Source organism: Amblyraja radiata, chromosome 4 (assembly GCF_010909765.2).
Source record: "Amblyraja radiata isolate CabotCenter1 chromosome 4, sAmbRad1.1.pri, whole genome shotgun sequence".
Taxonomy (NCBI): Eukaryota; Metazoa; Chordata; class Chondrichthyes; order Rajiformes; family Rajidae; genus Amblyraja; species Amblyraja radiata.
The window spans coordinates 118,410,193-118,433,579 of record NC_045959.1 but is presented as its reverse complement, the minus strand read 5'-3'; the positions used below and the strand labels follow the sequence as shown (position 1 = coordinate 118,433,579).

Sequence of the window (23,387 nt, the reverse complement as noted above, 5' to 3'; positions counted from 1 at the left end):
TCTGTGGAATTCTTTGCCACAGAAGGCTGTGGAGGCCAAGTCAGTAGATATGTTTAAGGCAGTGCTAGATAGATTCTTGATTAGTACAGGTCTCAGGGGTTATGGGGAGAAGGCAGGAGAATGGGGTTAGGAGGGAGAGATAGATCAGCCATGATTGAATGGCGGAGTAGACTGAATGGCTTAATTCTGCTCCTATCACTTATGACCTTAGTGAGGTAGACAATAGATAATAGACAATAGGTGCAGGAGTAGGTACAGAAGGTCGAATCTGTGTGCCTCATACCTCTATTATTTGTAGGGTGCTGAATAAAACCTACTGCTCAAGCCATCAAGCTGTCCCAATATCTGCTTGTGTAGAATAAAAAGACACACAGTGCTGGAGCAACTCAGTCGGTCAGGCAGCACCGATGGAGAATGTGTAGGAAGGTGTACTGCAGATGCTGGTTTAAACCGAAGACAGATACAAAATGCTGGAGTAACTCAGCGGGTCATGCAGCATCTCTGGAGAGAAGGAATAGGTGACATTTCGGGTCGGAACCCTCCCCGACTTTCTTTTCTCCAAAGCTCCTGCCTGACCCACTGAGGTACCACAGCATTTTGTGTCTAACGATACGATAAGATACAATAGAGCTTTATTTGGAGGAAGGACATTCTTACTATTGAGGGAGTGCATCGTAGGTTGATTCCCGGGATGGTGGGACTGTCATATGCTGAGAGAATGGAGCGGCTGGGCTTGTACACTCTGGATTTTAGAAGGATGAGAGGCGATCTTATTAAAACATATAAGATTATTAAGGGTTTGGACACGCTGGAGGCAGGAAACATGTTCCCAATGTTGGGGGAGTCCAGAACCAGGGGCCACAGTTTAAGAATATGGGGTAAGCCATTTAGAACGGAGACGAGGAAACACTTTTTCTCACAGAGAGTTGTGAGTCTGTGGAATTCTCTGCCTCAGAGGGCGGTGGAGGCAGGTTCTCTGGATGCTTTCAAGAGAGAGCTAGGTAGGGCTCTTAAAGATAGCAGAGTCAGGGGATATGGGGAGAAGACAGGAACGGGGTACTGATTGTGGATGATCAGCCATGATCACATTGAATGGCGGTGCTGAGCTCTCTCTTGAAAGCATCCAGAGAACCTGCCTCCACCGGCCTCTGAGGCAGAGAATTCCACAGACTCGCAACTCTCTCTGAGAAAAAGTGTTTCCTCGTCTCCGTTCTAAATGGCTTACTCCTTATTCTTAGCCTTAGCCAACGCGGAAACACGCCCTTCGGCCCACCGAGTCTGCGCCAACCAACGATCCCCATACACACTGAACACTAGGGACAATTTGTTTAAGAAAGAGCTGCAGATGCTGGAAAAATCGAAGGTAGACAAAAATGCTGGAGAAACTCAGCGCGTGAGGCAGCATCTATGGAGCGAAGGAATAGGTGACGTTTCGGGTCGAGACCCTTCTTCAGACACTGAACACTTGGGACAATTTACAATTTTTACCGAAGCTAATTGCTTACAAACCTGTACGTCGATGGAGTGTGGGAGAAAACTGGAGCACCCGGGGATTGTCCACGCAGATCACAGGGAGAAGATAAAAATTCCGTACAGACAACACCCGTAGTCAGGATCGAACTCGGGTCTCTTACGCTGTGAAGCAGCAACTCTACCGCTGTGCCACCGTGCCACCCATTGTTGCATTCTGTTACTCTCACTCTTGTCAAATCTCGTCTAATGTGTGACTGTTTACCTCAAGAACCAACTATCGAATCATAGAGTCATACAGAACAGAAACGGACAAATGAAGTATTTTCCAATAAGGAGTGATTTCAACGTGTGAGGTTGTGGTGTAGGTTGGGAACACAAGGATGACTCACGACCAGTAATGAGCACTTGGCGAACGTTCCTGTTTGGTTGACCCCATGACAAAGGTCATAAATATGACTGGCACTGGGTAGAGCTGTTGCCTTACCGCCCGAGACCCAGGTTCGATCCTGACCTCGGGCGCTGTCTGGACGTTTGTACCTTCTCCCTGTGACCATGTGGGTTTCCTCAGGGCGTTCTGGCTTCCTGTTCGCACATGCAGCATGGAAACAGGTCCCTCGGCCCACCGAGTCCGCACCGACCATCTATCACTAGAAACATAGAAACATAGAAAATAGGTGCAGAAGGAGGCCATTCGGCCCTTCGAGCCAGCACCGCCATTATTGCAATCAATAGCCTGTGCCTGCCTTCTCCCCATATCCCTTGACTCCACTAGCCCCTAGAGCTCTATATAACTCTCTCTTAAATCCATCCAGTGATTTGGCCTCCACTGCCCACTGTGGCAGAGAATTCCATTAATTCACAACTCTCTGGGTGAAAAAGTTTTTTCTCACCTCAGTCTTAAATGACCTCCCCTTTATTCTAAGACTGTGGTCCCTTGTTCTGGACTCGCCCAGCATTGGGAACATTTTTCCTGCATCTAGCTTGTCCAGTCCTTTTATAATTGTATATGTTTCTATAAACATCCTTCTAAACTCCAGTGAATACAAGCCTAGTCTTTTTAATCTGTCTTCATATGACAGTCCCGCCATCCCAGGGATCAATCTCGTGAACCTACGCTGCACTGCCTCAATCACAAGGATGTCCTTCCTCAAATTAGGAGACCAAAACTGCACACAATACTCCAGATGTGGTCTCACCAGAGCCCTATACAACTAGTTCTGTGTTATCCCACATTTGCATCCGCTCCTTACACGCGAGGGGGCAATTTACAGAGGCCAATTAACCCACAAACATGCATGTCTTTGGGATGTGGGAGGAAGCCAGAGAAAACCCATGCCAATGGGAAAATGTGCAAACTCCCTACAAACAGCAGCCGAGGTCAGGATTGAACCTGGTTCTCTGGCGCTGTGAGGCAGCAGTTCTACCAGCTGCGCCACTTTGCCATCGTAAAGTTAACTGATGATGTTTTGGGTTGTTTTGCAGGTGGATACAAAGTATTTCAGAAGTTAAAACCCTGTTCACTCAGGTAAAACTGTTCAGATTTTTATTCTAACACAGGAGCTCAACAGTTCAGCTTTTGGCATTGTTGCAGGACCATTCGGGTTTCTAATAGACACAGAGACACAAATAACAGTTGCATTGCTTCAGCTATTGGATCAAAATAATGTGCTTTAGACAATAGACAATAGGTGCAGGAGAAGGCCATTCGGCCCTTCGAGCCAGCACCGCCATTCAATGTGATCATGGCTGATCATCCACAATCAGTACCCCGTTCCTGCCTTCTCCCCATATCCCCTGACTCCGCTATTTTTAAGAGCCGTATCTAGCTCTCTTTTGAAAGCATCCAGAGAACCTGCCTCCACCGCCCTCTGAGGCAGAGAATTCCACAGACTCACCACTCTCTGTGAGAAAAAGTGTTTCCTCGTCTCAGTTCTAAATGGGTTACCCGTTATTCTTGAACTGTGTGTGGCCCCTGGTTCTGAACTCCCCCAACATCGGGAACATGTTTCCTGCCTCTAGCGTGTCCAAACCCTTAACAATCTTATATGTTTCATCCTCTCATCCTTCTAAACTCCAGAGTGTACAAGCCCAGCTGCTCCATTCTCTCAGCATATGACAGTCCCGCCATCCCGGGAATTAACCTTGTAAACCAACGTTGCTCTCCCTCAATAGCACTTTCTCACACAACTATTTATTCTTTTTTTTTGTTGTTCAAAATACTGTCATCTACAATGAATTAGAGATGTGGCAAATGTCCAGACCACTATGCTAAATATATTAGCAATGAAGTTCCTTCATCCTGCCTTTCAAAGTATCTACGGCACCAAATAATATCATTTACCTCAAAGATCATCTGCAAGGATGCGTACACAAGTATCTCCAATCTCTTTATCTTCACACAAAGGGTGGTGGGTGCATAGAACAAGTTGCCAGAGGAGGTAGTTGAGACTATCCCAACATTTCAGAAACAGTTAGACAGGTACATGGATAGAAGATATACCCGAAAAGCTGGAGGAACTCAGCGGGACAGGCAGCATCTCCGCAGAGAAAGAATGGGTGACATTTTGGGTCAAGACCCTTCTTCAGAAGAAGGGTCTTGAGCCCAAACGTTACCCCTTCAGAGATGCTGCCTATCCCGCTGAGTTACTCCAGCTTTTTGTGTCTTCGGTTTAAACCAGCATCTGTAGTTCCATCCTACAAATGTACATGGATAGGACAGGTTTGGAGGGATATGGACCAAATGCGGGCAGGTGGGATTAGCGTAGCTGGGACATATTGGCCGGTGTGGACAAGTTGGGCCGAAGGGCATGTTTCCACTCTGTAAAACTCTAATCTCATCAAATTCTCCCTCTGTTCTCTCTTCCATCAAATGCTCATCTGGGTTTTGCCCTCAATGACTATGTTATGATATGTTCCACACTGTAATCTCCAAATGTAAAACATTCTTTGCTCTTAAAATAGTCAGACTCGGAACTAATGTTTTAAGTTTTAAAATATATTGTTTATAGTCTGTGGAATTCTCTGCCTCAGAGGGCGATGGAGGCCGGTTTTCTGGATACTTTCAAGAGAGAGCTAGAGAGGGCTCTTAAAGATAGTGGAGTCATAGAAACATAGAAATTAGGTGCAGGAGTAGGCTTCAATCTGATATTGCCTTCAATTCCCTCATCCAGATCATTAATATATATTGTAAATAGCTGGGGTCCCAGCACTGAGCCTTGCGGTACCCCACTAGTCACTGCTTGCCATTGTGAAAAGGACCCGTTTACTCCTACTCTTTGCTTCCTGTTTGCCAGCCAGTTCTCTATCCACATCAATACTGAACCCCCAATGCCGTGTGCTTTAAGTCAGGGGATATGGGGAGAAGGCAGGAATGGGGTACTGATTGTGGATGATCAGCCATGATCACATTGAATGGCAGTGCTGGCTTGAGGGGCCGAATGGCCTGCTCCTGCACCTATTGTCTATTGTCTATTGTCAAAGTTCATGAGAAGGATGTAATTATTGGTCACAGTGCCTACGTTATTCCCTTTATCATATATCTGTACACTGTGGATAGCATGATTGTAATTCATGTATAGTTTTTTCGCTGACTGGATAACTCGGTACATGAGACAATAATAAACCAAGCCCTCAAGCACTGCTATGCTGAAAACTACTAATGTGAAGAGGGTTTGAGTCAGCACAATAGAACAGCTGGTCAGCTTTCAGTGGAAATCTGTGTGAATTTCGAAAGGGCAATTTCACATTTTTGTATTTATAATTTAAATTGGTTTCTGATGACATGCTTGTAATGGAAGGTAGACAAAAATGCTGGAGAAACTCAGCGGGTGAGGCAGCATCTATGGAGCGAAAGAATAGGTGACGTTTTGGGTCGAGACCCTTCTTCAGACGGATATGTAATGGATATCAGTTGAATCAGTTTAGTTTATTGTCACGTGTACCGAGGTACAGTGAAAAGCTTTTGTTGTGTGCTAACCAGTCAGCGGAAAGACAATACATGATTACAATCGAGCCGTCCACAGTGTACGGATACATGATAAGGGAATAACATTTAGTGCAAGGTAAAGCCAGCAAAGTCCAATCAAGGCTAGTCCGAGGGTGATCAAAGAGGTAGATAGTAGTTCAGCACTGCTTGTGGTAGGATGATTCAGCTGATCCTCATTAAATGCTTCCTAAGGTGCATCTGTAGAAGTTGGTGAGAGTTGTAAGGGGACAAGCAAAAACTTCCTAAGCCTTTGAAGGAAGTTGAGGCATAAAATGCTAACATGGAAGTATATTGAAGTCTTTTTTTCTCTTTCAGTGATCTTGAGCAACAGTATTTAAGCCACCTGTGCAGGTAAATATCATTGACTCAACCTCGTTGATGAAGAAAGGTTTGTTGCTTCTCTACTCTCTGTGTGGAGTTTGCATGTTCTCCCTGTGATTGCATAGATTTCCTCTGGGTGCTCCAGTTTTCTCCCACATCCCGACGACATGCGAGGTTTGATTCTGTGCCTGTTTTGCTGTTTGCTGATGATGCAGGTACTTCAGCTTCATTGCGACCTGAGAGCTTCTCAAGCCACAGCACATCAGCTGTTCCCAGCAGGCAGTAAGGTGATGGGGAGAAGTTAAGTCAAGTCAAGAGAGTTTATTGTCAAGTGCCCCAGATAGGACAATGAAATTCTTGCTTTGCTTCCGCACAACAGAACATAGTAGGCATAAATACAGAACATATCAGTGTGTCCATATACCATTATATAAATATATACACACATGAATCAATAAGCAGATATAGTGGAAATAAACAAATAATGGGCTATTAATGTTCAAAGATTTGTTTCAGTTGAGTTTAATAACCTGATGGCTGTGGGGAAGTAGCTATTTCTGAACCTGGTTGTTGCAGTCTTCAGGCTTCTACCTGAAGGTAGCAGGGAGATGAGTGTGTGGCCAGGATGGTGTGGGTCCTTGATGATACTGCCAGCCTTTTTGAGGCAGCGGTTGCGATAGATCCCCTCGATGGAAGGGAGGTCAGAGCCGATGATGGACTGGGCAGTATTTACTACTTTTTGTAGTCTTTTCCGCTCCTGGGCGCTCAAGTTGCCGAACCAAGCCACGATGCAACCGGTCAGCATGCTCTCTACTGTGCACCTGTAGAAGGCAGGAGAATGGGGTTAGGAGGCAGAGATAGATCAGCCATGATCGAATGGCAGAGTAGTTTTGATGGGCCGAATGGCCTAATTCTGCTCCTATCACTTATGACCTTATGAACTTTTTCGTGTTTGTCCATCACAGAATCTAGTGACAGGATTTTGTCGGTGGCTTGTAATGATTTCTTTAGATTACACTATTTCATTTCCTGCTTTTTAAGTTTAAAATAAAATGAAAGTATAGGTCTACAATCTACAATTAGCAGCCCTTTACTTAAACTCAATTGGATCATCGTTTCAGTCTTGCTTTGAAATCATTTGGATTTTCTTCAGTTATGTTATATAAAATTTGTCCTGGGTCCACACCCCCACGCTGTCATTTCACCCACTGTCATAGGTTGCCAAGCTGAAAATGATCTTGTTCGAACAATAGAGTGCTGGAGTAACTCAGTGGGTCAGGCAGCATCTGTGGAGAACATGGATAGGTGACGTTTCACAGAGTGCTGGAGTAACTCAGCGGGTCAGGCAGCATCTGTGGAGAACATGGATAGGTGACGTTTCACAGAGTGCTGGAGTAACTCAGCGGGTCAGGCAGCATCTGTGGAGAACATGGATAGGTGACGTTTCACAGAGTGCTGGAGTAACTCAGCGGGACAGGCAGCATCTGTGGAGAACATGGATAGGTGAGGTTTCACAGAGTGCTGGAGTAACTCAGCGGGTCAGGCAGCATCTCTGGAGGACACGGATAGGCAATGTTTGGGCTCAGGACCCCTCTTCAGTCTGCATCTGCGGTTTCCTGTGTCTACATTTTGATGTCACTACAATAAGGTGGTGCAGCTGATAGAGTCACTGCCTCACAGCGCCAGAGACCCGAGTACCATCCAGACCTCGGGCCTGTCTGCGTGGAGTTTACTCGTTCTCCTTGTGACTGCGTGGGTTTCCTCCGGATTTTCCGGTTTCCTCCCACATCCCAAAGACGTGCGGGTTTGTAGGTTAATTGGTCTCTGTAAATTGCCCCGTGGTGTGCAGGGAGTGAATGACAAAATAACTTAGAGCGAGTGTGAACGATGGCATGGACCGGCTAGAACAACATGCCTATATCTTTCAAATCAATTCACTTCTTTGGGGCTGAACAACCTGCTCCTACCTATGGTTGTACAGAGCCCCAGTGAGACCACACCTGGAGTATTGTGTGCAGTTTTGGTCCCCTAATTTGAGGAAGGACATTCTTGCTATTGACGGAGTGCAGCGTAGGATCACAAGGTTAATTCCCGGGATGGCGGGACTGTCATATGCTGAGAGAATGGAGCGGCTGGGTTTGTACACTCTGGAATTTAGAAGGATGAGACGGGATCTTATTGAAACATATAAGATTGTTAAGGGTTTAGACACGCTAGTGACAGGAAACATGTCCCCGATGTTGGGGGAGTCCAGAACCAGGGGCCACAGTTTAAGAATAAGGGGTAAACCATTTAGAACAGAGACAAGGAAACACTTTTTCTCACAGAGAGTTGTGAGTCTGTGGAAGTCAGAGGGCAGTGGAGGCAGGTTCTCTGGATGCTTTCAAAAGAGAGCTAGATAGGGCTCTTAAAGATAGCGGAGTCAGGGGATATGGGGAGAAGGCAGGAATGGGGAACTGATTGGGGATGATCAGCCAGGATCAAATTGAATGGCGGTGCTGGCTCGAAGGGCTGAATGGCCTACTCCTGCACCTATTGTCTATTGTCTATTGTTTTTCTCTTAACTCTGCATTTGCAGATCAATTCAACTATGATATTTGGCTACATTCTCAAAACCTTTGGGCGATAGACGTATAATTGTACATTTATTTGCATTGCATTTTTGTCACATTTTGTCCATACTTTGTGAACCTTTTTCCGTTACTCATCCCTTTATCTACTTGCATTGTGGAAAATGTCTATCCTCCCCAGCTAACTCAACTCTGCTTCCCAGAGCTCTCGTAACATTCAGTTAAAACAAGGTTAACGATTTGGATGTATAAAGGACTTGGTCTTACTCTTGAATGAATAAGTTTATTGGCCAAGTATGTACACATACAAGGAATTTGCCTTGGTGCTCCGCCCGCAAGCAGCAACACCCCATACAGTAAACAATTAAGAATAAAACAATTAAAGAATAAAACAGCACCTCATATTTCGCTTGGGTAGTTTACACCCCAGCGGTATGAACATTGACTTCTCCAATTTCAGGTAGTCCCTGCTTTCTCCCTCTTTCCCCTCCCCTTCCCAGCTCTCCCACAGCCCACTGTCTCCGCCTCTTCCTTTCTTCTTCTCCCCCCCCCCACCCCCACATCAGTCTGAGGAAGGGTCTCGACCCAGCTCCATAGATGCTGTCTCACCCGCTGAGTTTCTCCAGCAGTTTTGTCTACCTTCAATTTTTCCAGCATCTGCAGTTCCTTCTTAAACAGGTTTATTGGCCAAGTATGTACACATACAAGGAATCTGCCTTGGTGCTCCGCTCGCAAGCAACAACACGACATACAGTAAACAATTAAGAATATAACTTAAAACGTTAAAACATTAAGAACAAAACACCGTAGTTCAAACTATGAAAAGTATTGGGCAATTGTACAACTTATTATTTTATCTTTCCTTTGATTTTCAGCATGGTGATATTGATTTGTGCTGCTTATCCCTCAGGTACATGATCTATTTTGTTTGAAGCAAACATCCTTTTTTTGCACGTCACTCAATGTTTAATGCTTCAAATTATCTAACCTGTATGATTTTCTTCTGTAAGTATTCTATTTACCAGGTTTGTTTTGTGTTTTTATTTCAATGTATGGTTCAGTCTGAAGAAGGGTATGAACCCGAAATGTCACCCATACCTTCCCTCCAGTCTTGCTGCCCGTCCCGCTGAGTTACTCCAGCTTTTTGTGTCTATCTTCGGTGTAAACCAGCATCTGCAGTTCCCTCCTACACATCTGTTTTCAGGCGTTCAGGAGAAATTTGCATGTGGAGTATTTCTTCGCTTTTTTCTATTATATAAATGAATGACAAAATACAAATGTAGACTTCAATATGGAGTTTTTAAGAAGGAACTGCAGATGCTGGAAAATCGAAAGTAGACAAAAATGCTGAAGAAACTCAGCGGGTGCAGCAGCATCTATGGAGCGAAGGAAATAGGCAACGTTTCGGGCCGAAACCTTCTTCAGACTGATGGAGGGTGGGGGTGGGGGGGGGGGGGGGGAAGAAGAAAGTAAAAAGGAAGAGGAGGAGCCCGAGGGCTGAGGGAGAGCTGAGACGGGGAGGAGACAGCAAGGGCTACCGGAAATTGGATAATTCAATGTTTATGCCGCTAGGGTGCAGACTGCCCAAGCGGAATACGAGGTGCTGTTCCTCTAATTTCCGGTGGTGCTCACTCTGGCCATGGAGGAGGCCCAGGACAGAGAGGTCGGATTGGGAATGGGAGGGGGAGTTGAAGTGCTGAGCCACCGGGAGGTCAGTTTGGTTAATGCGGACCGAGCGGAGGTGTTTGGCGAAACGATCGAGCATGTTTAAGAAGGAACTGCAGATGCTGGAAAAATCGAAGGTAGACTAAAATGCTGGAGAAACTCAGCGGATGAGGCATCATCTATGGAGCGAAGGAAATAGGCAACGTTTCGGCCCGAAACCCTTCTTCAGGAGAGAAGGAATAGGTGACGTTTAGGGTCGAGTGTCACCTATTCCTTCGCTCCATGGATGCTGCCTCACCCGCTGAGTATCTCAAGGATTTTTGTCTAGCTTCAGTATGGAGCATGGTTCTCCCTCATGCTCGGTTTATTCCATGCAGCCAGCACTGATCACACTGCAGGGAGATTCTGGAACCTCTGATTGATTATTTCCCCATAAGAGCTACTTGAAGCGTGGAGAAAGTATCTGGTTCTTAGGCCCAACTTGCCCACACCGGCCAACATGTCCCAGCTACACTAATCTTGGTATGTTAAAGAAAATGGATTACACAGCTTCATCTCACCAAGGATATAAGAGCATTGGTGACGGGTAGAGTGCTGACATGGATAGAGAAGTGGTTGGCAGACAGGAAACAAAGAGTAGGGATTAACGGGTCCCATTCAGATTGGCAGGCAGTGACTAGTGGGGTACCGCAAGGCTCGGTGCTGGGACCGCAGCTATTTACAATAGACATCAATGATTTGGATGAAGGGATTCAAAGTAACATTAGCAAATTTGCAGATGACACAAAGCTGGGTGGCAGTGTGAACTGTGAGGAGGATGCTATGTGAATGCAGGGTGACTTGGACAGGTTGGGTGAGTGGGCGGATGCATGGCAGATGCAGTTTAATGCGGATAAATGTGAGGTTATCCACTTTGGTAGCAAAAACAGGAAGGCAGATTATTATCTAAATGGGGTCAAGTTGGGAAAAGGGGAAGTACAACGAGATCTGGGGGTCTGGAAAGGACAAAGTCTGGCAAGTGATAGCTGGAGAAAGTGAGGGGGGGTTTGGATAGACAGAAGGTTGGACAAAGGCCAGAGATGAAGACTAAAGTAGTGAGAGAGGATAGATGACTTGCACAACAAGTAGCCAGGGATAGACACAAAAAGCTGGAGTAAACGAAACCAGACCCGAAACCTCACCCATTCCTTCTCTCCAGGGACGCTGCCTGTCCCGCTGAGTTACTCCAGCTTTTTGTGTCTATCTTCGGTTTAAACCATTATCTGCAGTTCCTTCTGACACACGTAGCCAGGGGAAGCCCTTTGGTCAACTCTGAATGAACACTCAAAAGAAAAGTATTCAAATGTATCACAAACAATTACGGCACATCAGATTTTTGTCAGTTTACTTCTCTTGAGTTTGGGAAAATTTCTCACCTTATCAGGTTTACCAATTTTCCCCTGGCACGATGTCCTGATCTGGGTCTTTGGCCACACTGCCATGAGGGCTGCACCTGAAGCAACCGGGCTCCCTCCCTGTGTTGTGGCTTAGTCAAGGGGAATCCACACCCCATCACACACAAACCTTGAGGCAATTCAAATTTACTTTCCTAAGTTCACAAGTGATAGGAGCAGAATTAGGCCATTCGTCTACTCTGCCATTCAAACGTGGCTGATCTATCTTTCCATCTTAACTCCATTCTCCTGCCGGCCATGGTATGTTCTGGCCTTTTCTCGCCTCTAGGCCCCCCCCCCCCCCCCCCCCCCCGGCTCTCCCACCCCCATTCCTATTTAATAGGAATCTGAGAATGACTCTAAGAAGGGTTCCGACCCCAAACATCACCTATCCTTTTCCACCAGAGATGCTGCTGACACGCTGAGTTACTCCAGCACTTTGTGTCTATCTTAGGAGAAATAAGATCTTAATATGTCTATTAACTTAATTCAGTTTTACATCTCGTGCTGTAAGTACATTGTTAACGAGTGAATTTCAATGCACTGTTTTGATAAAATGTCTTTGTTTTTGCTCTCAGGTGATGCATTTGATGTCTTGGCGTTTCCATTCCTCTATTCTTACCACTTCCACTGGGGCTGTTGTGCAAGGTAATAAAATGGTGTTATCATCCTCAGTCAACATTGACATATTGGTTCTTTCACACGTGCTCATGTAAGATGGCTCCACGGATGTCTAAAGGTCCTGTTCCCTTTGGATGCAGCCCTAACCATCTCACACACAAACCAACCTCCCTTCCATTGACTCCATCTACACCTCACGTTGCCTCGGCAAGGCCAGCAGCATAATCAAGGACGAGTCACACCCTGGCCACTCCCTCTTCTCCCCTCTCCCATCGGACAAAAGGTATATGATTGTGAAAACACACACCTCAAGTTCAAGTTTAAGTTCAAGTGAGTTTATTGTCATGTGTCCCTGTACAGGACAATGAAATTCTTGCTTTGCTTCAGAACACAGAACATAGTAGGCATTTACTACAAAACAGATCAGTGTGTCCATATACCATGATATAAATATATACACACATGAATAAATAAACTGATAACGTGCAAATAACAGAAAATGGGTTATTAATAATCAGAGTTTTGTCCGCCAGGTTTAGTAGCCTGATGGCTATTTTCAGAGGTAGACAAAATGCTGGAGAAACTCAGCGGGTGAGGCAGCATCTACGGAACGAAGGAATCGGTGACGTTTCTGGCCGAGACCCTTCTTCAGACTGATGTGGGGGTGGTGGGGGGGGGCGGGAAGAAGAAAGGAAGGGGTGCAGACAGTGGGCTATGTGGGAGCTGGGAAGGGGAGGGGAAGGAGGGAGAAAGCAGGGACTACCTGAAATTGGATGCATGAAATTCAGGGACAGTTTATTCCCATCTGTCATCAGCCAACTGAATCATCCTATCACAACCAGAGAGCAGTGCTGAACTAATGTCTACTTTGTTAATGACCCTCGGACTCTGCTGGATTAACCTTGCCCTAAACGTTATCCCTATGCAGAGGGGTTTTCACACCTTATCCTTAACGTTTAGGGACGTTTCACACCTTAACCTTAACGTTTAGGGATGTTAAATGACTCGATTGTAATTATGTATTATCTTTCCGCTGGCTGGTTAGCACGCAACAAAAGCTTTTCACTGTACCTCGGTACACGTGACAATAAACTAAACTGAACTGTAATATCAAGATAATGATTTGTCATACTGTGGTTCTTCGGTAAACTTTACTTCAGGTAATAAACATAGAAACATAGAAAATAGGTGCAGGAGTAGGCCATTCGGCCCTTCGAGCCAGCACCACCATTCAATGTGATCATGGCTGATCATCCAACTCAGTGTCCTGTACCTGCCTTCTCTCCATACCCCCTGATCCCTTTAGCCACAAGGGCCACATCTAACTCCCTCTTAAATATAGCCAATGAACTGGCCTCAACTACCTTCTGTGGCAGAGAATTCCACAGATTCACCACTCTCTGTGTGAAAAATGTTTTTCTCATCTCGGTCCTAAAAGATTTCCCCCTTATCCTTAACCTTGTTCTGGACTTCCCCAACATCGGAAACAATCTTCCTGCATCTAGCCTGTCCAACCCCTTAAGAATGTTGTTACTATAAGATCCCCTCTCAGTCTTCTAAATTCTAGCGTGTACAAGCCGAGTCTATCCAGTCTTTCTTCATATGAAAGTCCTGACATCCCAGGAATCAGTCTGGTGAACCTTCTCTGTACTCCCTCTATGGCAAGAATGTATTTCCTCAGATTAGGAGACCAAAACTGTACGCAATACTCCAGGTGTGGTCTCACCAAGACCCTGTACAACTGCAGTAGAACCTCCCTGCTCCTATACTCAAATCCTTTTGCTATGAATGCTAACAAGGTCCTTTTTATATTGAAAGAGTTGAATGTAGCTGGAGGCACAGGGAGCTGTAGATGTTACTCCAGCACTTTGTGTCCTTTTGTGTATTAACCAGCATCTGCAGTTCTTTGTTTCAACTAACTGCAGATGCTGTAATCTTGCACTAATAAGTGATAGGAGCTGAATTAGGCCATTCAGCCCATCATGTCTACTCAGCCATTCAATCATGGCTGATCTATCTCTCCCTCCTAATCCAATTCTCCTGCCTTCTCCGCATAACCCCTGACACCCGTACTAATCAAGAATCTATCTATCTCTGCTTTAAAAGTATCAAATGACTGCCTCCACAGCCTTCTGTGGCAAAGAATTCCACAGATTCACCTCCACAAAGTGCTGGAGTAGCACAGCGGATCAGGCAATATCTCCGAAGGACATGGATAGGCGTTGTTTTGGGTTCTTCAGACATGGAGTAAGAGGGGGAAAAGTAAAAAAAGAGATGGGGGTGGGACAAAGCCTGGCAGGTGATAGGTGGATGAAATGCATAGGAAGGAACTGCAGATGCTGGTTTACACTGAAGATAGACACAAAATGCTGGAGTAACTCAGCGGGACAGGCATCACCTCTGGGTAGAAGGAATGGGTGGCGTTTCGGGTCGAGACCCTTCTTCAGTGAGAGGCAGGGGAGCGGGAGACACAGAGATGTGGAAGGGTAAGGTGTGAAAACCAGAGATCAAAGGGGACAAAGCTCGCAAAATGTAGAATAGATAGTAAGATTAAACGAGAACTTACCAGTTTGAAGTTTGATCGTTATTTTATGAGGAGTAACGTTGAGGGATTACGTGAAGAACCCCGCCAGGACGCATGCGTGTCATTCTTCAAAGCAGCGGTGTGAAATCACAGATAACTGTAATGACTAAACATAGTAAGATTAGAGAAGAGATACCAGTTGAGTATATGATCAAGGGTGGGAGCGGAGGGCACGTAATCCCTCAACGTTACTCCTCATAAAATAACGATCAAACTTCAAACTGGTAAGTTCTCGTTTAATCTTACTATTTTACTTCGGAGTCACGTGAGTGACTACGTGAAGATTTTAAAGCTCTGTGATTTCATGCCGTGGAAACGAGTCCATGCATCACATCTGCCTTGATTATGGGGAGAATAGTGTTAACATCATTAGACATCAATACGATATTGAAAACCCAACGATAAATATATTAACACCAAATTATAGCCCCTATTTATGGGGTAAAATTATATTACAGAACTTAAAATTGTTTCTGCAAATGTTCCAGGTTCAATGACTGGTTTGTTATAAAATCGTTGGAAAGTTTTCTCCGTTGACCCATCCTGCTGTCTTGAGGATTTGGTCCATAGGAACATCCAACTTCATAGCTGCCGATGTAGCTGCAGCCCTGGTGGAGTGAGATTTAAAAATGCTAGTGTCTACTCCAGCCTTTATTAGGATCTGTTTTAGCCATCTAGAGATGGTCTGGACTGTCACTTTTTTGAGTGGCTGTTTGTAGCTGATTAAAAGTGACATTTCTTTGCCTCTGATGATCTTAGTATACTCCATATATAATAGTAAGTGTGTTACAATACAGAGACGATCATCTGTCGGGTAGGCCCTGAATTCTGTTTTTAGGCCTGCTGACCCCTGTCTGTTCTGTTTGACTAATTCATTGATGTGAAAAGTTAAATTTCCAGATGAAATAGTCATGTTGTCCAGCCTTAGTTTCTGTAGCGACTGGACCCTTTGTGCCGTGACCAAGGCCATCAGCATGACTGTTTTCATAGTCAGTTTCTGTAGGGACAGAGCTGTAGTGGGAGACCAGTTTCTTAACATGGTCAGTACAATGCTCTCATCCCATATTTGGGAGTACCTGGTTCTTGGCGGATTAACATTAAAAATGCCCCTCATGAGTTTGGTTACCAGGGTGTGTCCCAACAGAATGCCGCTCTGTTCCTTGCCACAGGTATGTTGACAGAGCACTTCTGGCGCAGTTGATGGCACTATGACTGAGCCTCTCATCGTAATGGAGGCTAGCCAGGAATTCCAGAACAGACGGGATGTTCATAGATCTGTGGGTGATGTTGTTGGTGTGACAGTACTTTTCCCATTTCTTGATGACACCAAGTACTGTTTTTTGGTGGACTGTCTGTGGGCCGCTGAAATAATATCCACTGTTCGGTCCGTCAGTCCCAGGTGTAGTAGAGGTGCTTTCAAACTCTACAAATTAATAGGTTTATATAATTATGACATGGGTAACTACCCCTTGTTGCGGGATGAACCAGTAAATTAGGTCTATGATGGATGGTGATGCATGGTTCTAATACCATGTCGAGTATCACCGGGACCCATGGTTGTGTAGGCCAATCGGGTACTATCAAAATACCAGACGCGGAGTCTTGCTGTATTTTCCTTAATACCCGACTGATGAGGCAGAAAGGAGGGAATGCATAAATAAACAATATCCCCCAATGCAGCGAAAATGTATCTGTTGCCGCTGCCCCAGGTTCTGGTTCCCATGAACATAATTCGATAACTGGTGTGAGCCTGGATGCGAATAGGTCGATATCTGGTGTTCCATACCGTGCTGTAATTTCAACAAATACATTTTTATCCAACATCCATTCAGTGTTTTCATTGAATTTGCGTGACCTGGTGTCTGCCACTAAATTTAGTTTACCTGGTAAGTAGGTAGCTGATATCCAAAATCTCTCTGGATACACTATTGCCAAATTGTGTTGGCCAGATTGTCACATGATGTTGATTTGTTTCCACCCATATGGTTGATATATGCTACCACGGTGGTGTTGTCAATATGTAGTCTAATATGCTGGTGATATAACCCAGAACAATATGACTTAAGGCCATGGAATGCACTTAACATTCCCAGGTAGTTTATGCCCAGTGTTTGTAATAATGATGCCTCCTGTGCATTCCATCTCCCCCGCAGCTGGAGATGGAATTGGTAGCACCCCAACCAAGTGCACTGGCATCAGTATGTAGTACCATAGACGGGTTGCTGATAATGTTTGGATTGGAACAATGCCTAATGTTATCTTTCCACCATTTTAGTTCCATTATGGCCTCTGTTGGTAGCTTCATTGGTCTGTCAAAATGACCACCATAATTTTTGAGTGCTCGTATTTTGCCCTCTGTAATTTTTGATAATGTAAAGGTCCGATTTGTGTGGCTGGAAACGCAGCCACTATTACCAATTATTATTGCTACCAGTCTGATGGATGGTTTTGTGATGTCAATGATTTTGCTGCAAGCCTCCATGAAGGCTGTAACCTTTTCTTTCGGCAAAGTCACTGACATGTGAACTGAGTTAAGGGTGAACCCCAGATGATCCATTGTGTTGAATAACATCTGTGATCACCTCTAATGGGTACTGTATAGTAAGCATCTTTTAAAACGATGCTTGCCATGTAGTAACCTAGGAAATCAATTGCTTAGCAGTAACAAAGGTTTCCATCTAGTAATGAATATATAGTACGAAAGTATTCAAATTAGTCAAATCTATGATGATGCGGCAACCACCATCTTGTTTATGATAAAGATTTTGGACACGAATTCCTGTGATTCGTGTTGGGTTTCCTCCATTACTCCTTTTTATAAGGCCACTGTAGTTCAGCATGCGCTTTTGATTTTTCTTTGCCTGTAAGCACGAACATTCGGTTCGGTACATGCTGAACTGGAGGATTATGTTTTTGTATAAATTCTATGGTATAACCCAATACTTCTGAAAATATAAGTGTCGGGAGTTAATTTATTCCATGCATCCAGATAGAATTGTAATCTCCCACCAACCTCGTAAGGAACCAGACCCACCTACCTCCATGGTTACTATTGGTAGGTTTGTTACTTTTTCGGCATCCTCCGTGGACGTTGAGGCGCCGGTGTCTGGATCTGTAGTTGGGTCGGTGTTGAGGGTTAGCGCATTTCCCAGGAAGGCCGGTCTGGGCCATGGCCTAAAAAAGACCGATGTTGAGTGTTCCTGGCCTTCGAGCTTTCACCAGTTTGTCTTGGCCGACTGGTGGTGCGTAGGGGTGCTGTTTCTGGACGAAGTAGTTTTTAGACGTTGCTTTAATGAGCCCCAGGGTTTTACCCTCTTCGTCAAGTTCTTTTACCTGTTTTGATAAGTTGCCTCCAAATAGTAATATTGGTGGTTTGGAGGTTCCAGGTTTGCATAGGCCTGCAAATTAGGGTCTAAAGCCGGTTGGATGGCACTCTTCCTAATGCTGTTTACTCGTATTGGTAGTTGCAAAATAAAGCCAGTGCATCCTGGTGATCTTGTGCCATGTCTTTTTTGTTTATTGTGCGGGCGAAAACCGTAATTCCCGCTGTTAGGACTTTCAGAACTTTCTGTAGTTTCAAGTCCCTGGCTCTGATTGAGGCTCCGACATGTTTTCAAATGCACTGGTTGACACTGGGAACATTCAGTGTTTTGCAGTTCCCTGGTGGTAAGTGTCTTGCTAAGGTGTCCAATAATGCCTGTCCTTATAGCTGGTTGAATGACAAGTAGTCGATACTTGCAGCTATTTTAGGCTCCAGGTTTTGGCCAGTTTGGTCGGGTTGAATAAACTGGGACACCATATCCAATAGGTTTTCTTGCACCCCATGCACACTAGGGGTATGTTCTGCACCCCTCTTCAGGGTCAGCCCAGAATTGACCCCCTGTACTCCCCTCTGATGAGGGAGAAACACTGTGCAGCCCTACAAGAGGTACTGCTGTAGGACTTACTAGCTGCCCACTGTGACTAGTCTCCATCTCCCGGAGCCTGTCACTTTGGAGTATTTGCTCCAACAGCCGCTCCAACTGGCTCCAATGCTCTCGGGCACTGGCCACTCACGGCTGCTCCTGTTCCTCATGCCGCTCCAAACGGCTCCAATGCTCTCGGGCACTGGCCAATCGCGGCTGCTCTAGTTCCCCGCTCCCAGCCGCTCCAACCGGCTCCAATGCTCACGGGCACTGGCCGCTCGCGGCTGCTCCAGTTCCTGCAGCCGCTCCAACCGGCTCCAATGCTCACGGGCACTGGCCGCTCGCGGCTGCTCTAGTTCCCCGCTCCCAGCCGCTCCAACCGGCTCCAATGTTCACGGGCACTGGCCGCTCGCGGCTGCTCCTGAAGCCGCTCCAACCGGCCCCAATGCTCACGGGCACAGGCCGCTCGCGGCTATTCAGAGTCGGACTCATCGGAGTCAATGACTCTCTTAGTTTTTTGCTTCGCTCTACCGCCCGGCCGTGGCTGGTGCGGGAGTGAAGTCGGGCACAGCTGTTCCCATTACGGGAGATTGGCGTGCCGTTGGCTGCTGCTGCTGGCTGCCCGCAACTCTACGGTTCTCCCCCGCCAGCTTTTTCGCAGCCTTCGTGGATCTGGTCCATGTCTCCACCTGTAAGGTAAGTGGAAGGAACGCAGAGTCTCCTTACCTGCTGTTCCCGGCTTTCAAATTCTGCCGCTAAGGGGAACGTCGTTCCCCCTGCTGTGACTCGTTGCAATGCGTGTAGCGATATGACACGCATGCGTCCTGGCAGGGTTCTTCACGTAGTCACTCACATGACTCCGAAGTAAAATCATTGTTAACAAGGGGAGGTGACAGGGAAGCATACAGATACAGGTGAGGGTGTAAGCGTGTACAATGTAGCTGTATTTATTACAATGAAGATGCATTAATATTGTACATTTTGTCTGATATCAGTTAAATATCTGGGAATAAATCTATATAATAATTAAACATAATAATGTAGTTCACAGGAGAACATTTAGCCTATTGGATGAAGGGATTCAAAGTAACATTAACAAATTTGCAGATGACACAAAGCTGGGTGGCAGTGTGAACTGTGAGGAGGATGCTATGAGAATGCAGGGTGACTTGGACAGGTTGGGGGAGTGGGCAGATGCATGGCAGATGATGTTTAATGCGGATAAATGTGAGGTTATCCACTTTGGTAGCAAAAACAGGAAGGCAGATTATTATCTAAATGGCGTCAAATTGGGAAAAGGGGAAGTACAACGGGATCTGGGGGTCCTTGTACATCAGTCTATGAAAGTAAGCATGCAGGTACAGCAGGCAGTGAAGAAAGCAAATGGCATGTTGGCCTTTATAACAAGAGGAGTCGAATATAGGAGCAAAGAGGTCCTTCTGCAGTTGTACAGAGCCCTAGTGAGACCACACCTGGAGTATTGTGTGCAGTTTTGGTCCCCTAATTTGAGGAAGGACATTCTTGCTATTGAGGGAGTGCAGCGTAGGTTTACAAGGTTAATTCTCGGGATGGCGGGACTCATATGCTGAGAGAATGGAGAGGCTGGGCTTGTACACTCTGCAGTTCAGAAGGATGAGAGGGGATCTTATTGAAACATATAATATCATTAAGGGTTTGGACCCGCTAGAGGCAGGAAACATGTACCCGATGTTGGTTGTGTCCAGAACCAGGGGCCACAGTTTAAGAATAAGGGGTAAGCCATTTAGCACGGAGACGAGGAAACACTTTTTCTCTCAGAGAGTTGTGAGTCTGTGGAATTCTCTGCCTCAGAGGGCGGTGGAGGCAGGTTCTCTGGATGCTTTCAAGAGAGAGTTAGATAGGGCTCTTAAAAATAGCAGAGTCAGGGGATAGCAAAAGGATTTGAGTATAGGAGCAGGGAGGTTCTACTGCAGTTGTACAGGGTCTTGGTGAGACCATACCTGGAGTATTGCATACAGTTTTGGTCTCCTAATCTGAGGAGAGACATTCTTGCCATAGAGGGAGTACAGATAAGGTTCACCAGACTGATTACTGGGATGTCAGGACTTTCATATGAAGAAAGACTGGATAGACTCAGCTTGTACTCGCTAGAATTTAGAAGATTGAGGGGGGATCTTATAGAAACTTACAAAATTCTTAAGTGGTTGGACAGGCTAGATGCAGGAAGATTGTTCCTGATGTTGGGGAAGTCCAGAACAAGGGGTCACAGTTTAAGGATAAGGCGGAAATCTTTTAGGACCGAGATGAGGAAAACATTTTTCACACAGAGAGTGGTGAATCTGTGGAATTCTCTGCCACAGACGGTAGTTGAGGCCAGATCATTGGCTATATTTAAGAGGGAGTTAGATGTGGCCCTTGTGGCTAAAGGGATCAGGGGGTATGGAGAGAAGGCAGGTACAGGATACTGAGTTGGATGATCAGCCATGATCATATTGAATGGCGGTGCAGGCTCGAAGGGCTGAATGGCCTACTCCTGCATTTATTGTCTATGTTTCTATGATATGGGGAGAAGGCAGGAACGGGGTACTGATTGGGGATGATCAGCGATGCTTATTTGAAATAAACTCAATAGACCAATGCATGGAATAATTAAAATGATACTTAGTTTAAATGATCTGGATCTGAATTATAGGAAATGCACTCCTACTTCTCACCTCTCCTATTGGGCGAAAGGTATACAAGTGTGAAAACTCACATCTCCAGAAACTCACACCTTGAGTCTGAAGAAGGGTCTCGACCCGAAACGTCGCCTATTTCTTCGCTCCATAGATGCTGCCTCATCCGCTGAGTTACTCCAGCATTTTTGTCTACCTTTGATTTTTCCAGCATCTGCAGTTCTTTCTTAAACATCCAGATTCAGGGACAGCTTCTTCCCAGCTGTTATCAGGCAACTGTATCATCCTTTCAACAACTAGAGAGCGGTCCTGAACCTCATTGGTGACCCTCGGACTATCTATGATCGGACTTTACGGCCTATATTTTGCACTATAGGTTATTCACGTTATTCTCTTCGTCATGTACCTGTACACTGTGGATGACTTGATTGTAATCATGTGTTGTCTTTCCACTGACATGTTAGCACATAACAAAAGCTTTTCACTGTAACTCAGTACACGTGACAATATGCATTACTCAGACTCAAACTCAAACTCAAGCCGCCTCTATGTACGTTGTACATCTATGTCAACTAATACAACGCTCTTCTTATTTTCATCCGTGGTCCCGTTTTCTGAGGCCTCATATCATGATTGGAAAGCATTGATTAATTTGATTTAGGCTTTCAATTTGATGTTCAAATTAGGACTCCTAATTTGAGAAAGGACATTCTTGCTATTGAGGGAATGCAGCGTAGGTTCACCAGGTTAATTCCCGGGATGGCGGGACTGACATATGATGAAACAATGGGTCGACTGGAATTTCGAAGGATGAGAGGGAATCTTATAGAAACATATAAATTGATGATGCAGGAAAAATGGTCCCGATGTTGGGGGAGTCCAGAACCAGGGGTCACAGTTTAAGAATAAGAGGTACGCCATTTACGACTGAGATGAGGATAAATAAATTCACCCAGAGTTGTGAATCTGTGGAATTCTCTGCCTCAGAAGACAGTGGAGGCCAATTCACTGGATGTATTCAAGAGAGTCAGATTTAGATCTTAGGGCTAACTGAATCAAGGGATATGGGGAGAAGGCAGGAACGGGGTACTGATTGTGGATGATGAGCCATGATCATATTAAATGGCGGTGCTGGCTGGAAGGACCGAATGGCCTACCCCTGCACCTATTTTCTATGTTTCTATGATTGGTATTTTGTTTTGCCAGTACTCACTAAGGCTTGGTCCTTGTCTGATGCAGCACAAAGGCAACTATGCGGCTCTTTGTATCTGTATCAGCTGTTTGTTATAACTGTCCAATTAGCCTTATCTCTTAATAAAGTATTTAGAAGCATAAAGCTCAAATAAATTTACTTACCTCATTATTTGTACGCGAACTCCATTCGCCTCTCTTTGTTTCTTAAGATACTCTTAAGATAATGATAATCCATGTTTGGAAAAACCCGCCAAGAAACAAGTACGATGCTGCACATGCACGGTACGATGGTGCACATGTACAGTACGATGCTGCACATGCACGGTACGCTGCTGCACATGCACGGTACGCTGCTGCACATGCACGGTACGATGCTGCACATGCACGGTACGATGCTGCACATGCACGGTACGATGCTGCACATGCACAGTACAATGCTGCACATGCATAGTACGATGCTGCACATGCACGGTACGCTGCTGCACATGCACGGTACGCTGCTGCACATGCACGGTACGATGCCGCACGTGCACGGTACGATGGTGCACATGCACGGTATGCTGCTGCACATGCACCGTACGATGCTGCACATGCACAGTACGATGCTGCACATGCATGGTACGATGCTGCACATGCACAGTACGATGGTGCACATGCACGGTACGATGCTGCACATGCACGGTACGCTGCTGCACATGCACGGTACGATGCTGCACATGCACGGTACGATGCTGCACATGTACAGTACGATGCTGCACATGCACGGTACGATGGTGCACATGCACGGTACGATGCTGCACATGCACGGTACGATGGTGCACATGCACGGTACGATGCTGCACATGCACGGTACGATGCTGCACATGCACGGTACGATGCTGCACATGCACGGTACGATGCTGCACATGGACGGTACGCTGGTGCACATGCACGGTACGATGCTGCACATGCACGGTACGATGGTGCACATGCACGGTACGAT

The 23,387-nt window shown here is 45.6% G+C and overlaps 1 protein-coding gene across 1 annotated transcript in view; it reads left to right on the top strand.

Annotated features, from left to right (window-relative positions):
* The window catches only part of tmem241 (transmembrane protein 241), a 120,429-nt gene that overhangs the window by 42,379 nt on the left and 54,663 nt on the right, over positions 1-23,387 (top strand). Inside the window, exons 9-12 of the mRNA XM_033020422.1 lie at positions 2,956-2,998; positions 5,774-5,809; positions 9,225-9,259; positions 12,026-12,095. Coding sequence (XP_032876313.1) covers positions 2,956-2,998; positions 5,774-5,809; positions 9,225-9,259; positions 12,026-12,095 — 184 coding nt within the window. The remainder of the gene's footprint in view (positions 1-2,955; positions 2,999-5,773; positions 5,810-9,224; positions 9,260-12,025; positions 12,096-23,387) is intronic.